This window comes from Microtus oregoni, unplaced genomic scaffold, assembly GCF_018167655.1.
Source record: "Microtus oregoni isolate MIOR12 unplaced genomic scaffold, Mior012 000031F_ref0000149, whole genome shotgun sequence".
In the NCBI taxonomy this organism is placed as follows: domain Eukaryota; kingdom Metazoa; phylum Chordata; class Mammalia; order Rodentia; family Cricetidae; genus Microtus; species Microtus oregoni.
In genome coordinates, this window is record NW_024543090.1 from 14317402 (window position 1) to 14335714 (window position 18313).

Sequence of the window (18313 nt, forward strand, 5' to 3'; positions counted from 1 at the left end):
TTAGATAACTCTAGCTTCTGTCAAGTTTAGACAAAACTAGCCAGCACAATTGACCCCTTGTCAACTTGACACACAAACACATCACTATTAAGCAACAATCCTTCCTTCCTTATTGGTTCCCAAGATCTCACATTAAAATCAAAATTTTAAAATACCAGTCTTTACAAATTCAAACACATTAAAATTTCAGTTTTTTAAAAAATATCCGATCTCCTCTCTAAAAATACCAAATCTCTTTTAAAAGTTCAGTGTCTTTCTTTCAACCGTGGGTTCCTGTAAAAAATTAAATTAAATTAAATACCTTCTTACTTCAAGAGGGAAGAACCAGGGCACAGTCACAATCGAATCAAAACCAAGCCAAACTCCAACCGAGTAAACAACACAATGGTTCAGCATCAGAATACGCTCCTAGTCTCCTGGGGTCGTCTAACACCCTTGGGTGACTTCCACAGCTCTGCCCCTGCAGCATGCACAGCCTGTCTTCTAAGCTCAGGGAGGCTCCCCTACCCAGTGCTGCTGTTCTTGGTTGTCCTCTCATGGTACTGGCACCTCCAAAATGCTGGGGTGTTCTGCTGCAGCTGGGCTGCACATTTACCAGTAGCCCCTCCTAGGTTTCCTTCATAGTTTCAAGTCTCCATTTCTCTGCAAGGCTCCTTCAACCCTGGGCCTTGAACTGCTACTGAGGCTGCACCTTCACCAATGGCCTCTCCTGGTGACAAGCCTCAGATGCTATCCAAGACCCCTTCATGCCTTCGAAACTAGTACTACCTGGGTGAGGCTCACACTACCAAGTTCTGCTTCCAGCATGAAGTACAACCTTGACCACCTCTGGAACGTAGCTTCTGCGTGTTGGCTCTCAGAAAACACTTTGCAGAAGATTTCACCTCAGCAATGCTGGTCTCTTCTCAATCACTGCTAATTTCTTACTTAGCTCTAGCTAACCAGCATCTATTGTCCCAGTAACACAGAGGTTTCCCTTCAAAGGTATTGGTCACTTGTTAATCATGGCTGACTTTTTTTTATGGCTTGATTGTTCTTTTTAGTACTGAGTAATATTCCATTTCCTGGACTTACACAGTTTGTTATCCATTGACTTATTTAATGTTGTTTAAAACTTTGTTAAAGATGACTAATATGAGATAAAAATCAAGTTTTTTTTATAAAATGTATATATATATATTATATAATGAGTAACATGATATATGATGTGAACTGTCAAATAATTTGAGTAAACACAAGGATTATGATTATTGAAATTACAGTAAGAGTTTTCCGACTTTGTGAGGAACTGCCATGTTGTCTGAAAAAGTAGATGCACTGTTTTGCATCCCCATTGACAATCCATGAGAGTCCTGCCTGTCCCACATCTTCAGCGTCTGTGCCGTCATCAACGCAGAGTCTAAGGTAAGTCACAATAGCAGACAGACGAGATTTTAGCTAATGTTCGAATGAGGAACAATTCTGATGAATCTTCCTCTAGTCATCATGAGCCTTCCAATGCATGTGACTGGGACACAGGCCACCAAGAACAATCGGGAACCATGTCCCTGTGGCTCCTAAAATGGGAGCCTGCTGACCATTTCACAAGTGTCTCTCAATCACAGCTGGGGATCATTCAAAGAATCAATTTCTTAAGAAGCTTCAGTGCTAGAATCCTGGATTCTATCCCACAGGAGTTTGAATCCTGGGGCTGGGGTGTGGTCTGGGAACTGGGAAATCCGTCTAGGATCCCACAAAGTGACTCTAACACACAGCTGAGAAACTACTAGATTGCAGCAGCAGGTTGGAATTCTAGACCGCGTGTGAGACCAGCTGCTGGAAAGACCTCATCCTTCATCCATCCAGACTGGATGCAGATGCCCAGTGTTCTTTGTTGGCTTTGATGCCTGCTTACATGGACAAAAGCTGTTTTCTTTATTCCCCACCGTGACCAGATTATTTTGCTCCAGTCTCGAGAGGCCTGGAGGTGAAATGTTCTGATTTACAGATAGAGTTTGATTTCTGTGTAAAAGTTCTTTCTTATTCTCTCTTAGATGGCGGAGAAATCTTTCTGGGTGGTTCTTCAGAACTAGACAATTGGTTCATTATAGAAATATTTCAGGCACAAAAGACAAAATCGGTTTCCCTGGTTTTTCACCCCAGTGGGTAAATCCTGAGCGGTGTCCTTCTCTTCCCTATGATGAGAGGTGATTTCAAAGAAGATTGTGTGACAATACAGGCCAAGGACATTTTAGGAGAGATGGCTGGGGGAGGTACCTGATGACGGCCTGGGAGCTTCTCTCTTCAGACTTTATAAGCAGTGTCACAATGCATTACTGTATTATACAGTTATGTACCGTATAGCTCTGTCACACATAAGTGCATCTGGCATGGATACATATGCACAAGTCAAAAATAAAGGAGGGCACACTTACTTGCAAATGGCAAGCAAACATTCTTCTATGGTGTCCCTCTGCGCCTTGGTGAGGGACCGTCCTTTGGAAAGCCTGTATATTGTTTGCAGTGTAGAATCAATCAGAGAGGTGCAGTGCTCTGTCCCAGAAAAGAGAGGGGCGCATCTAGTAAGGAGTGGGAGCACAGCCGAACATATGTACCTGTTGAGTGCCAGCGCAGACTCGGTGGTGCTGAGGGACACCTGAGAAAGGGAGTGAGGGCGTTAGTTAACCTCGCGGCAAGCAGCCCATTCAGCTTGTGTTTGGGAAGTTTCCTTAGGGAAACTTAGACAGGGCTGTACTCACAGGCTATCTGGAGGGCACCTGTGCCCACAGATAAGCACCAAAGACATGGGGTAAGTTAAACACGCAGGCATCCTTCAAAGGAGGGAGATGTTAAACTTGTTCCTCCTGGAACTCTGGGAATGGATGTGCTTTACAACCTGGAGATCCTTTGCTGGCTGCTGAGCCAGTCTCTGCTCATATATCCCAGAATTTATGTTTTACTCACCCCAGGCCTTTCCCCCTAAATCGCATGAGCATTGCTTTTAGTGCATAAAACTCATCCTTGAGAGAGATGTCATTTGTGTTTTACAACAATCTAAGTGACTTCTATGTTTTCTTAGGGCCAGGCCAAATCCTGGCCCCTGCAGGCATTGCACTTACATTACCTCAGTCAGCCTTCCTAGACCTTATCTTAGGTGTGGTTTCTAAGTCAACAAGAAGTCATCTTAGGAAGAAAACCATACCTACTTTGTAAAGAGTTTCTATGTAAACATGGCTTATGCTTCAGTCTACTCACGGGAGCGAGTTAAACATGCTATGCTTAAATACGGCAAAAATAAACAAACTTAGGTCAGACTCTTGTCTTGGCCTGGCACCAGCTACCTAAACTGGACTGCCCTGAGTTTCATTCTCCCCTCACCTGGATCACTTCTCTGCCAGCTGGACAGCCTGCAGGGACCCCTACACACTTCTCTTTCCCATTTAAAAGAAAAAAAAAAGGATTATCCCCTATCCCCAGACACAAAGCAAACATCTAGAAATGACTGGATTCTAAACGGTCTCAGGGAAGAATTTTAAGCTTTCACTGAATTCAGTCAATGGGCATCAACTGCTATTTGAATGCCCAGGTTCCAGATGTTTGCATCCTCATTCTGTATGGAGCTCTCACTTGTTACCTTATGGGCAGGAGTCTCACAGGTTGTCTTCCTGGGATAAAGGTTGTATACTGTCCTTCAAATCCACCAGCTTTACAAAGAGAAAGTGGATTTCTGATGCCCACTAGTTAACTTATACGTACTCTGGGCCGTTCACAACCTGGTAAATGATACGAGGGTTGACCTCACTAACGGGAACCAGACGCTGCAGGAGAAGTACAAAAAGGAACAGGAATCTAGGGCCTTCTCCAAAGCTCTGGAATAATTCTCTTTCACTTTGTTCCTCTTTGTAAACTTAGATGGACAAGCTGGATTCAGGGACGATCCATTTAGTGACTAAATATAGCCAAAGCGTGGCGTGACTAATGTCATTGTTGAAGACCGAAGGACTTCAGAAGAAGCCTTGAGACCCACAGAGATAAAATGTCATTATTTCCTGCAATTATCACAGCTATTATATCTGAATGAACATGTTCTACAACTTATGATTTGGGAAACTGTTTTCTTTGAAGCCTTCACATTTCTGGGTGTTGATATTAATTATCAGAAGCTCGTCTTCTGGAGACATTGGCAACTACGCTGGAGATAATAGCTCGTCTTTCTCATTTGTCTCTTTCAGGGACTGCGTGGTTCAAACGAGGAAGCGGAGCTTGCAATCCTGCAGCTTGAAAGTTCTCAGATGAGGAACTGAACATAAAATCTCTCTCTTTATTTTTATTTATTTTTTTTGGAGGGGCAGATGGTGCTTTGGCAAGCACGTGATCAAACATCAAATGCTAGAAGAGAATTTGCTGTTTGAACTACAAAAAGAATTAAAGGCTTTAATCAGGAAATGTGAAGTCCACAAATTTGAAAAGTTATTTTTAAAACCTAGGGATTTATAGAAAAGCTCCAAACAAGAGTAGTGGCGGGTGGGTTACAGAGAAGATATAGAAGGATCCGATGGCCCTGACTCCTTCACTGACAGACCATTCCTCATTTTCATGTCCAGTAAATGAATGGAGGTCCCGGCAGCAAACCCTTCACTCCAGAGCTCATACTTACGCCTACTGGACACCAGGTGGCGCCCTTCAGAAACCTAACTGCAAACACGCCTATAAGAAAGTTTTTTGAAATTAAGCCGATCTAGCTTGTTGCATCCTCCTCGCCCTCCCCACAAGACACAGATATGAAAGCTGGAGTTTCTTATATTAGGGTCAGACACTTCGTGACGTGATGCCTGTGTATGCTGGATTTCTTTATCCCAGCATTGATTTCCCACTGTGTCCTTGTCCTTGACTTCCTGTACTGACCTCTGTCATACCTCTGGCTGCAGATCATCCTTCCTGCTGGCCCATGTGTGGGATGAAATAGGCAAGAAAGGGAAGAGTATCGGTAGCCTGAAAGGCTTCCAGCCAGTCTTTTCCAATAAACAATAGAATTTTTTCTTTTGTCTCCTGGGAGACCGTTAGTGATATCCATAATTGGTTATAAGAAGGAGTTGGATAACAGAAAAATTGCTCCTGGTATTTTACAGGTAGCCAGACATGCTATGAAAACATGCTATGACGGACATCATTGTCTGGTTCCCTTTCGCCATTTCCTCAAGAAATAGTGCCCTAAGGTTTGAGAAACTTCAATGGAAGGGACTGAAACAGAAAATTAAGGCCAAATTTACCTACATGTAAGATTTTGGGTCAATAAATTAACGTTTTCCAGTTTTTGGTACCTCTGTTTTTCTCACTATTAAGTGAGCCATTAAAATATGACCATCAAGTAGTCAGGAAATATGTGTTCCTAAGTCCAATGTTACTCACCTAACCATGAGGGGAATTCTCTTCTACACTCTTTATCTTAGCCACTTACTGTATCTAGGGATGCAGATGCTCGTAGGTCAGGCAAAAACCCAACTTCCAGCAAGTGGAGCAGGAAGGTTTGATCTTTAATGCCATACACACGGTCCAAGAACAGCACCATGGGTGCCTTGTGGTCAGGGCAGAAGTTGGCTGCCATGTCCGGCTCGCTGACTGATCCATCTGAAAGACAGAACACATCACTTCCTGCTCCTTGTTCACACAGTTAGAAAACACAGCAGAGAACTTGTCTCTCTATAGCTTGCTGTGATAGGCAACAGGAAGGTTAGGAATAAGAACCAGGTTGGAAGCACCTTAAACTAGGATGGGAGAAGCTACTGTCAAATATCTATGAGCTGATTACTAAACACATTTTAATTAAAAGTTTAAATTCATAATGGAGTAGATTCTATTTTTAAAGGTAACCTGTAGGCACAGTTCACAGGTTTCTAGTTTTGCTATAAAGTATACTCATGCATACTTTATATAAGGCTGTAACTTATAGACTCAAATACAACATGATGGTGTAGTTTATGGCTTCTCTCTCCAACTCCACGTTCTGTGACGCTTCATTGGCAGCATGAAGCTACCTACAGTGGGAGTATTTATCCTACAAAATGGGGAAATTTCTAGGAAATCGAGGCTTGCGTTATTGCTCTTTTGGTGGATGATGCAGAATGTAAGGGAAAATGCTAAGAAAGTAGATGAAATTGAATGATATGTCAAGTCTGTAGTCATCGCACCACAGTGCTAAAGAAGGCAAGTACTCCTTCAGTGTCTGCTCCAGGTGATACTTAGACCAAGTTACCCCATTATTTTAGACTGACTGGAGTGCAAAAACCTGGCGCAAGGCTAAAGTGAGGAATCTGCAGCGAAAATCAGCCTGCTTGACTTGGAAAATAAGGGAGTTTTTAGGGGGAAAGATGAGCAGCCTTCTCTCTCTGGTCTTGTACCAAAAACTAGGAAAGATAACTCCCAAATGACCAAGAAAAGTCACAGCATTTGCGAGTGCTGAACGGGAGCAGACTTCCTAAGGCATCCCAAGGGGCACAGGGCTGACGTAGTGTTCATCTCAGGGCCTCCTTCTGCCAAGAAATCTGTGTGGTCCAGTAAGAGGGATGGGCGCCATGGAGCCTCTCACCCCGCAGCACAAGGAAGATTGGGAGTGGGTGTCTAAGACTGACTTGGTTTTTTATCCACAGCTGTGGTGCTTTGATGAATACTATATGCGTGAGATTCAGCAAGTGTTTTGTGCTGAAAGAAAGCACCACGTCTTTGGGAAGCATGGAGTTTAACATCTATTTCCTTTTCCCGTTTTCTCTGACACACTATTACTCCACTGTGCTGTATGAAGTTATGAAAGTGACACATATTCTCGAACATTTAATAAAATGCATATTCTACAACCATTTCAATATTTATTTGTCCATGAGCCCCTACTACATAAGTATATTAAGATATCCTTTGATGGTGTTTTGTGGAATGGGAGTTTGGGAAACACTGCAACAGCCAGACTCGTGCTATCCTTTTAATGACATCACGTGCCTGATGAAATTAAGGTCATCAGATAGAGTAACTCAGAGAATCAAAATGTTCTGGGGATGATTGGTGCCAAATGCCACAAGTAGCATTGGGGGTAACTTATTCTCCTGGGCTTTGAGGTCTTTCAGATCCATAGGGCACACTGGCAATGGAGAAGTCAGGCCATCGTAAGAGCTGTCTCCTGCTCATTTTGTCACACTTCAGAAGGCTAGAGTAGTCCCTGGTCCCAGAATGGTGAAGCCAGTCTGTACCTGAGTGCCAATGATTTGGCATCTCATCACAGGGAAGCAGATGCTACAGGACTAGGTTAAGTCTACAGAAAACTCATCATCGGTAAAAGAACACGTCCCCCGGCAGCCTGCATTGTCATCTGGCAGGGAACTCTGGCAGAGTCCTGTTGCTGAGCAGGCAAGTACTAGAAGGCAGGCTCTGACTAAGGCTGATCCTTACCTTTGTTTAGGGAGGGCAGTTTCAGGGGGATGCTGATGATTCCAACCAGGTCTTCTGTGGGGACCAAGGAGCGCAGGATGGAGCGGATCCGGATGGCTTCCCCTTTCCCTGTTTGAATGAGCTGTCACAAGGGAAAGAGGGAAAGAGATTAGATAGATGAAGTCCCCACACCTGCTACACTGCACCGCCTAAGAACAGCAGGAAAGTAGTCTTGGCAGCAAGCAGGGGTCTGTTTCTGAGTTCTCCCCAATTGCTATTGATATGTGTGACTACAGAGAAAGAGACTTCCTCTTGATTTACTACAAGAAGGGAGATGGAGGGAATAAGCCACTGAAGGCAGCCACATTCTTCCCTGAGGCTGAAATCCTCAGCAGGTAAGGTATCAACCCTCAGCGGGGAGCCCTCACAGCCGTGTTGGAAGAGCTGTGTTCGCAGTACCAGTCCTCAGAATTGTAGCAGATGAGAAAATGACTTAGAAACTCCAGTCTCTTCTGAGCTTGAAGAATGTTGCGGGTGGGTAAGAAGAGTCTAGACACTGTCGAAGATAACTCGAGTGTTCCCTTGGAGTCACCCCAAGGAGGCTAGGTTTACTCATACACAAACCAACTGGCCAAGCAGCATGCACACAAGTGTGCATGTTCATCTTCCTGCAGAGGTCTCTGATGAGGTGGCAGTGGACCTTATGCTGAGAGGTAACTCTCCAGGAGCACAGGGTCAGATCTGCCCCCAGGTGGGCTGAAGCATTCTGAGACATGGGGCCCCAGAGAAAGCAAGCAGGATCCTGTTTCTATCCCGCCTGCCACCTCTCTTTCTGGTGGGCTATCAGCAATGATGCAGCTTTATCTCTTTCCTTCTGCAGAAGGAGTTCTGAGACTGGGTGTAGGGGTGTGCGTGTGTGCGTGCATGTGCTCATGCCTAAGTGTGTGTGTGCTTATGTGTGTGAATCTGTGGGGGCACAGAGGTGGTAGGCAGAAGGGCAGGTATTAATTTCTTCCTTTGGCCGGCTCTGGTGAATCAGCTTTGGCAGGCTGTCTTTTGGAGAACATGGCAGCTATGGAACTTGCTTCCAGAAGTGTTACAAAGCAATCAAGGGGAGCAGAGCACTAACAAAAGGGGACTAACACTTCTCCTCCAAGTTATAGACACCCTGCCACTTCCCTGACTTCCTTCTGTGTTCTTTCTTTGCCCAAAGGAACTGAAAGGAAAAGACAGGCTGATGAGGTAGGGCTAGTGTGTCACGGAAGCAACTGGCATCCTAGTGATTCTCATCTGCTTCCAATACCAAGATTTAGATTTTCCTTCCACAAGAAGAGCAACTATTTCCTCTCAATTTCAGTGTGAGGCTTTACATAAAATAACGTCAAATATCTTATCAGCGGGAGTGAAAAATGGAAGGAAATAAACACTTTTTAGACCCAAACTGGAGTTCTGAGAAAACATCACATCAGACAGAACCATCTTTATGTGTATGTGCCTGCAAAACTGTTTTCCTAGAGACCAAAGCCATGGTCATCAAGCCAGTATTTCCCACACAGAGTGTCTATGTGGCACTCAGGAGGCGTTTACAATGGCATGGCCAAAATCTGGTTAGCCACGTTTTGACCAAGCTGAGGGACATGGAAGCCTCATTTCGGAAAACTTTTTAAACAAAATGTGTAGAGGCTATATCCAGATAGTACCAAAAAGAACACACACGCACACATGCCTGCATGCACACACACTTTCTTCCTTAGAAGGTGGCCCATCCAGGCATTTGAAGTGGAAACTGCTTTGGCGTTAGCTGAAAGGAACTCGGAGCGAAGCTTGTTAGTAAATGCCAGGCACAGATGAAGAAACTACACTCAGGGTTTCCCGGTGTTCTCCATTCGGGCTGTTGTTCCTCAAAGCTGCTGTCAGGAAACTCAGTCACTTACATGCATTTCAGGAGCACAGCGGCCCAGTAGATCTATAAGAGCCGAATAAAACGACATAATGGCATTGCCCATGTGCACAATCTCTTCCTCCTCCTCGTCATCCTCTGTGCTGCAGAGAAAGAGTCCACATGCGGAAAGTGCGTGAGAGGCCAGGCACTGCTTGCTAAAAACACCCCATTCGGGCTGAACAAACTTTCCCTCGCCACTTCCCACTCTAGAGGCTGATGACGTGGCTTTACTCAGTATGCCCAAAGGTCCCAAATATTTTTCCATGAGAGCTTAAGGCTTCCGTGAACCTTGAAACGTGAGTTCAGGCACTATCCACCTTTCATTCCCTCTTCCTTCCTGAGTGTCCAGTTGGACAAGAAGTCAGGAGTTGGGCAATGAGGTTACCAAACTATTCTACTCTGGGTCTTTGTTTTATATCATGTTATAGAAGAAAGTTGAGGCAAAGATATTTTGAGTTCTCCCTTATCGACTAAGTGATCTATCAGAACTGATGACAAAGGGGGAAAAAGCCAACTGTTTGCAGAGTCAACTCTGGTGGGCTACACACATCCTGCAGACTATGGGGTATAAACTAGGTATATAAAGGCAAAGGACCACTGGACACGATAGAGGGAAAGTGACAAGGGAATCAATAACTGTACCAACTAAACTCTGAACTCTTAAATCCTACAGCAATCTACAAGGAATCTATACACTTAAAGTGCTCTCCTGAGCAATCTTCCTGCAGCCATGCTGTAAGCAGGTGCAGTAGAAGCCAGAAAGAAGGCTTTGCTGCCTCAGAGGTTTGCCAGCTGGGCTGAATGGTCTGAGGAAATGGAAGGAGCCGCTACTGATCCCCAAGCTCTCTGGGCAGGTCATAACAGTAATGGGCCTGACAAAGTGATCTGAAGCATTTTAACTGCCATAAAACATCTGTGCTCTTTCTACCAGGCACGCTTCCTGAGCCAACCCTAGCGATTCATGGTCTGACAGTATTTGGCAGCCTACCAACTGCGCACGCACTGGAGTAATTCACTTACACTTCTGTCTTGTAACCCTGGGAGGGGAGGTCGAGGGCCGGGTTCTCTGAGATCTTAATAGCCCCCTGCATGGCCGCCAGCAGTCCGTTTCCTCCTTCACCCCTCAGAGCTGGCCCAAAGCACTCAGGACGTCGGATGAGCAGCTTGACCACAACACTGGCGTTTTCCTCTACACTTTCACCTGAGGAAGAGAGAGAGAGGCCTGGTGTCCTTTGCACTGGAAAGCACAACCTCAAAGTTATTTGTAGCCGGCGAGCTGGGAGAACAGCATTTCGCTTGCTTTGTCACCTATTAATATTATGAGGAAATATCGATGAAAGAAAGGTGACCTTCAATAAAAGGCCAGGTCTACTCATTACACAGTTGACCATCATGGAATAGAATCTTGCTCTCGGGATTTTTACCTCTGAAATGACTCCCCTATATTGAGGCCCTCAGAGGGTACATATACCACTCAATCTGCTGTTATAAGTTCATTTACAAGTGACTTGGGGACAAGAGTCTCACATCTTGCTGAGTGCCTGCAGAATTAACACTTGGCCTCCTTTCCTGAAAAGAGGTAAGAAGATAACTCAAGCTAGCGTGCCTCAGCCGGTCTGGAGGAAATGATACCATAGCTCTTCACTTGATGAGTTGTGTGGAGTCACACACGTATCCTAGAACAATCTGGCTTGATAAGGCAGACCTCATGATATCTGAAGTCACTGGTCAGGATGAAGAATCTGCCGGATCAACTTTTCTAATAATAGGCCTGAGGGAAGGGACGGGGCAAAGTGCTGTGTTCTCTTGGCATTTTTCTTTGGAGGAGCCAAGGATGGACTGGGCAGTGCCAAAGAAAAAGGAATGTATAGGAAAGGAGAGCTGTTGAGTCTCAGAACCAACATTTCCATCCCAAAGCAGCGTGACAGCTTGCTTAAATAATTTATAAAACACACCTTCTTTGTTGGGTGAAATCCTAATTTGTGTTTGAGAATGTGATCCCTGAGCTGACTCTCAGGCATTTTTTAAAAATGTGTATTACATGAAGCCTAAAGAACAATGCTTTTCTCCCAAACCATTACATTTCCAAGTATTAAATTTTAAGTATTTCTTGAATGGGTGGTGAATTATATAAGAGAATGTACTCTTATGTAGGCTATGGCATTATTAATTCCTCTGAAGACATATCTCACATTGTCATAATCTAAAACAATAGGCATCAATTTTCACAGGTCTGGACCTTGGGAGTTGATTAAGCTACATGGTCTTGGCTTGGGATTTACTTGAAGCTTCCGTGTCGGGATTGGTTTGGCTACAGTTATCTGGAGATACGTCTGCAGCTGGGGGAATCAGCTTCTAAGCTGATGGCATGCTGCCTTGGTTACTTGTTGGATAGTAGACTTGACCTCAGCTCCTCACCACGTTGACCTCGTTGGAAGGCTGCATGGGTGTTCTCATGACATGGCCATTGATACCCACAGATCAAGAGAATAAGGCAGAAGCTGCAGTGTGCTGTAGCAATCTGGTTATGCACAATCATTTTGCAGTATTTTATTCATTAGATGTGATTCACTAAATCTAGCTCATGCTTAAAGGAAGAAGATTTAGGCTCCATGTTCTAGAGGGAGGACTACCACATAATTCATAGACATATTTAAAAGCTATCTGGACAGATTAAATTTTGTTTCATAAAAATGTTTTATTTGGAATAATTAAGGCTGGAAACATAGCTCAGTGTAGAGCACTTGCCCAGCTTGGTCACAGCCCTGGCATTAATATTTAGTCACCTACTTGCCTAGCTTGGTCACAGCCCTGGCATTAATATTTAGTCACCTAAAAGTGCTACAATTAGGGCATAAGAAAGAATGGGAACACTTGTGGGATTTTAAGGATGTTTTAGAATTATGTTCATGTCATCCAGAATTTTTCATTATGCTGAATTTAAACAGCTTATCATTTTTACAAGTTGTCAAGGAGAGTTTAGAGAATCTGAGAAGACATGTGCCATCTAGGAGCTAGGCATAGAAGCATATGTCCATAATCCTGGGATTAGGAGGCCGAGTCAGGAGAATCACATGTTCAAGGCCAGCCTGGAATGCAAAGGGAGTCCCTTTCTCAAAACATCCGACTTCTGTCAAGTCTCACCCAAAAAGCATGACCCAGGCACATACAGGCAGCACTAATTAGGCTTCCAGGTTTAGAAAAAAGAATACTTGTAATAAGCGGGAAAAGTGGTGGTTGGATGTGGGTGGAGTTTGAGGGAGGGAGTGTGGTGGTGAGTTTGATCAAAACACATTGTGTGCATGTTTGAAATTCTCAAATGTTTAATATAAACATATATTTAAAAGAATAGCATGTCACTTCTACCTCATATTCTTGATACGTACCAATACAGTTTACTCACAGGAGAGATAGTTCAGTAAAAGTACCAGAAAGACCAGCATGCTCAGAAACAAACACTCTTAGACATAGATGTAACATATGGTACTACTTTTAAATATTTCTGGCCTGTAATTCTTAGCAGGTATCATATATACATGTCCTTTGAAACGTATGAAATATTAAGAGTCAAAATTGGGGAAAAAAACCCCAGCCTTATTAGTGAAGCCGACTTGAAGGCGACACTCTGATGCTTTCAGCTCACACTGGAGATGCTTGTGGGTCAGCACATTTTCTAATCAGCATGCTGAGTTCAGCTCAGCACATCCCCCAGCAATTAGCACCACAGAGTTTATGGGACAGAGAAGCAGCAGAAGCAGAAGTTGAGAAATCAGAGTCGTATATTGGGATTGCATCTAAAGTTCATTTGCCCAATTAGCCCCCTTTTAATCCAAATCTCACATCTTCAGAACTTAGCTAATTAGGTTGACTCTGAGAACTGACCCAGGAAGCCATTCCCTGGTCATTTTAAGTTGGACATATGCAGGGGATGCAGATGTACTCTATTAGAGGACGAAACCAGAATCCAACCACTGTGGCTGATTAGACAGGGGACTAGGAGAATTAGTAAAGACTTCATGGAGTAGTGGGGACAGAAGAGTGGGAACACTTCCTGGTTGCCTGTAGTTCAGTGAGCCCAACTGCCAACCAACCGTACTCTGGTGAGGCCAAATGTTGAGCTTCCTGGGCAGTTTTCAAAGGCGGGAAAATATTTTGAGGTAAATTGCTTTTGCCCAAGGGCATACCACAATATTTTTTTCTTGAGTTCCAAAATAAGAAATGAGCTTAGCAACAGCGTGGATGCCTGCAGTGCCTTCCTTCAAAGGCGCTCAGTTAGTAATGCTGCGACTTTCTTTCCAATATGTCAGAGCAGTGGGATGGAAATAGAAATGATTCACACTGGTAAAGGTATCAGACTCCTGGGACAATTAATAGAAGCTCACTATTGCATCTTCAATATGTCACCTTATCTCACGCCCTGTGTTCTAACTACAGTTCTGTTACATAGTTTGTTTGCCCAGCATGCTTTCTTTAGAACTCCATCCTCTTGTCATAAACTCTTGACTTAATTCCATGGAATTCTTCAAGAGTTGTTTAAAGCACGAGAGCTCCAGAAATCTGGTCCTCTCAAACACTAAACCCTTCCGTGTGTCTGTTTTTCTCACTAAACTGCACGTTTTGTAAAGACAGAGTGCTGTGTCTGAATTATGTAATCCTGTATGTTCACGGTTTTGCTAATGTTTGACACATTGTGGAGGCCCCAAAACGTGAGCCCATCCCACCTTGTCTGAAGGTCAGAGAGTTTGGTTTATTTTGTTTGCTCAAAGTTGTGGACAACAGGTATGGCTACACCCTGACCTAGGATGTGGTTACTTGGTGTTTTGAAAATTAAGATGGCCCATAGAAGTTGTTCCACTATTTTTCTTTCTTTTGAAACAAGAGGTTTATGTAGTAATAAGAGCGGCGGGGCTGCGTCCCCAGCACCCCGGTCACCTGGCTAGCTTATGCCTCGAAATAACAACACACAAATTGTATTCACTTAAACACTGCTTGGCCCTTTAGCTCTAGCCCTTACTGGCTAATTCTGATATCCCGATCAACCCATCTCTAATAATCTGTGAGCACCGGTCTTACCGGGATGATTCTAGCCTAGGTTCATCCTGGGTCGGAGCTTCTTCGCGTGTGTCTGCCCGTGAGCGGGGCATGGCGTCTCTCTGAGGCGTCTGCTCCCGAGAGGAGAGCTGTCGAGTCTGAGCTCACTTCCTCTTCCTCCCAGCATTCTGTTCTGTTTTCTCCACCCACCTGTGTTCTAACCTATGAGGGCCAGCCAAGCAGTTTCTTTATTTTTTTTAACCAATGACCTTCCTCCATCAGGTTTGACCTAGGGAGTGACTGCCTGCAGAATACTTGGTCTATGGTGTTTTTGCTGCTCCAAGCATCAAATACTTTTCTCAAGAATTAATGGCTTAATGTCTCAAGTACTGGGGCAAGTAACTGTTCTGATTGTACTTTGCATCATGTGAAGGCAGTCTTTTGCCTTCTTCCCCTCTTTTGTATTGAGGTATAGAATGTACGGAAAAATAAATGCAGGTGAAATCAGAACTCAGAATTCAGCATTTAGTATTCACAGAATTGCCCTCCTGTTACTATTCTATGTCTCTGTGTTTATTTCTTATCTCTGTTCCTCCTACCTAACTTTTCTAATTCTCATGCCTCTATCCTGGAACGTATGAACCTGCCATGGCTAGGGGTATGGCAGGAGTCACCCCAAAAAGGTGACTCCTGACAACATATAATAAATAATCAAAATAGTTATTATTTATTTATTTTCCAGTTCTGAGACTCGAATCCAGGGCCTATGCATGTTAGTCAAGTATTCCTAAGCTACACCCTCACCTACAAAAGAGTTCTTGACTAAATGAATAAGCTTCCTCCTGGTCTAAGAGGGAGGTGTTAGGGATCTGCCTGTAGACTACTATGATAGGACCAGAGCAAGCCAGAGAGTCTTAGCAAATTTTCTCATTAATTCAAACTATTGCTGAGCCTATTACCTTCTAGCCATTGATCTAGGAACAATGGACAAGTATTAAATCAGACAGTACAGCCTGGATCCCAGAATGAGACAGAACTATCCTACCAGACCCATAGACTGGCACGAGCACTTCCCAAATGTCTTATAGATACATAATAAATAAATGTTTATTATCTCATGACAATAAATTTGCCTACAGTCAGATATAGGAGAGTAGATGTCTTAGTTAGGGCTCCTATTGCTGTGACAAAACACCATGGCCAAAAAGCAAGTTGAGGAGGAAAGTGTTTATTTAGCTTTCACTTCCATATCACTGTTCATCATTGAAGAAAAGTCAGGAAAGGAACTCCAACAGGGCAGAAACCTGGACGTAGGAGCTGATGGAGAAGTCATGGAGGGGAGCTGCTTACTGGCTTGCTTCTCATGGCTTGACCAGCCTGATCTCTTAGAGAGCCCAGAATCACCAGCCCAGGAATGGTACAACTCACAATGTGCTGGGTCCTTTCAGATAACTTTAGCTTGTGTCAAGTTGATATAAAAACTATCCAGCAAGTAGAACTCTAGAATTTGGATCTAATTCTGATGAAGTAACCTGGGTAGAAAAAGAAAACATCCTGGAAGAGGATGAAAGAGGAGAAAAAAACTCATGGACTTTCGAAACATTTTAGACATGGAATCAACAGAGTTTAATGATAGCTATAGAGCAGGGAAAATGCAGCTGTTTGTGTATCTGAAAAATGGGTGATTGAAGTTAGGAGATGGGAAATTCTTGGGGAAAGAGTGGATTTGGGGTTATAATTATAGATGCAACCTTTAGATTTAGGGCACTAAAGTCGAAGTGCCTCTTAGTCTGTAGTGGATACATAAAGTGGGAAGTGTAAGTGTGACTTAGGGAAGAGAACAAAGAAGAACATCAGGACATATGTAGATCTTACAGTTAAGGGACAAATGAGGTCCTGCAGGCTGGACTACCCTTCCACTAGCGCAGCGGAAGCCTGAGGATTAGAATGTAATCATCCAAAAATGTTAATTATGTGTTTATAGTTTGGGTTCACCTCTTTTTAAAAATGTGACATAAAATGAAAAGGAAACCTAGAGTCAGAATTGATGAGCATATTAATAGAATATATAGCATCTATTCAATATGAAAGTCAATTTGTGATGAGTGCCAGACATATAATATTTTGCATGAAGAATATTGGTGAAGCATGGATGTTAGATATAAGTTAAAATACCATTTTAGGTTAAATCAATGGTTTCATTTAGATCTCAAGCTTCATTCACTATTTTTACTATTGAAATGACTGGGAAATGTTGTGAAATAGAATATTTGTTTAACTATGCGAAGATATGTTACATTTGTTTGTATTGCAAAATAATTGTTTAATTATGTAACGATGTGTTACATTTGTTTATGCTGCATTTGTTTGGCTATGTAAAGATGTGTTGCTGTTTTACCTTGCCTGATGAAGGCACCTGATTGGTCTAATAAGAAGCTGAATGGCCAATAGCTAGGCAGAGGAGGAATAGGTGGGGCTGGTGGACAGAGAGAACAGGGGAGCCAACAGCCGGCCATGAAGGCAGTAGGAAAGCAGGTCGGACAGCACAAAGTTAGGGTGTGTGACCCTTAAGGAAGCGCATAGGTTAATAGAAATGCATTAATTTTATTTATAAAAGCTAGCTACTAAGAAGCCTAAGCTAAGGCTGAGCATTCATAGTTAATAAGTCTCTTTGTTATGATTTGGGGGCTGTCAGTCTAAGGAAGCCTGCTACATCTTTTCAATTACATTGTAAATTTCAGAACAAAAGTCATCTATTACATATTTTTGTTATGACCTTCCCTGGTGTTTAATACTAGTCATAAGAAAAGTTAGTAGAGCCTTCCTGACTCCATGAATGCATAGACAGAAATGAACAAGTTGAGTCTCAAACACCTACTTCTTGTATGATCTTTAAAGTTGAGACGCCATTTTATACTCTTGACCTTAGTAGGCATATGTGTCCTAGGAATCTCCAGGGTCTAACATGACCTCTCCATATGACTCTTAAGTGGGACACAATATAAATAAATTATCTCAAAAAAATAAGAGATTGAACAAGATACAACTGTTTCTTTCTCCAAGATGTTATTCAATACGGTCTTCTTCTCTAGGCATTCCTACACTGAATTTTATCATATTCCAACAAACACCATCTTTCTTGGCATGGCAACTAAGTTCCACTACATGGGTAGGGGTGGTGGGTTACAGAACCATTAACAGTGATCCCAGACATCTTCCTAACAATTATAACTGATTTTTTTTTGTTTTGAGTAGAAAGACACAGAATGCATCTCATTACTTCTTATAGCTCATCACTTGGTCTTCACCTATTACTCGACAGATGTGTGTTATGGCTGTTAATGGTGTATCAACCTGGGACAGCAACTGGCAAGCGCTAGGAAATAACTGTATTTCTCCAAGCATGTTTATAATGAAGAGGTGGATGAAACATACTAACAACAACAACAACAACAAAAGCACAGAATTTCTCCCCTCTTGAGGACTGGTATGAAATCTTTTCCTTCTTAGTAACTACATTAGGAGGTGATTGATCCCAGACAACCAGATATAGTTTTTCATTTGTAGGTACATAGAGGCTTTATTACTCTCAGAATTGAACACAACCCAAGACTTTAAAGCAAGGTTATCAAAATTCAGTAGAGAAAATTATCTCCTTTAAGAAAGCCATGAGGCACTTGGCAGTAGGACCAGGATCTATCCCTGGTGCATGAGCTAGCTTATTGGAGTCCATTTCCTATGGTGGGACGCCATGCCCAGCCCTAATGTAGTGGGGAGGGGCTTGGTCCTACCCAAACTTAATGTGCCAGCCCTTGTTGACATCCCATGGGAGCCCTTACCCATTGGGAAGAGTGGATGGGGTTTGGGTTGGTGGTGGTAAATGGTGGGGGGAGGAGAAATGTTGGGCAGAACTGTGGATGGAGTGTAAAATAAAATTAAATAAAT

At 43.1% G+C, this 18313-nt stretch overlaps 1 protein-coding gene across 1 annotated transcript in view; it reads right to left on the reverse strand.

Moving 5' to 3' along the window:
• Window positions 1–18313, reverse strand: part of Ryr3 (ryanodine receptor 3) — a 522546-nt gene that overhangs the window by 122084 nt on the left and 382149 nt on the right. Inside the window, exons 44-48 of the mRNA XM_041678998.1 lie at window positions 10358–10538; window positions 9330–9438; window positions 7417–7537; window positions 5438–5607; window positions 2415–2635 (exon numbers count right to left, since the gene is read on the reverse strand). Coding sequence (XP_041534932.1) covers window positions 2415–2635; window positions 5438–5607; window positions 7417–7537; window positions 9330–9438; window positions 10358–10538 — 802 coding nt within the window. The remainder of the gene's footprint in view (window positions 1–2414; window positions 2636–5437; window positions 5608–7416; window positions 7538–9329; window positions 9439–10357; window positions 10539–18313) is intronic.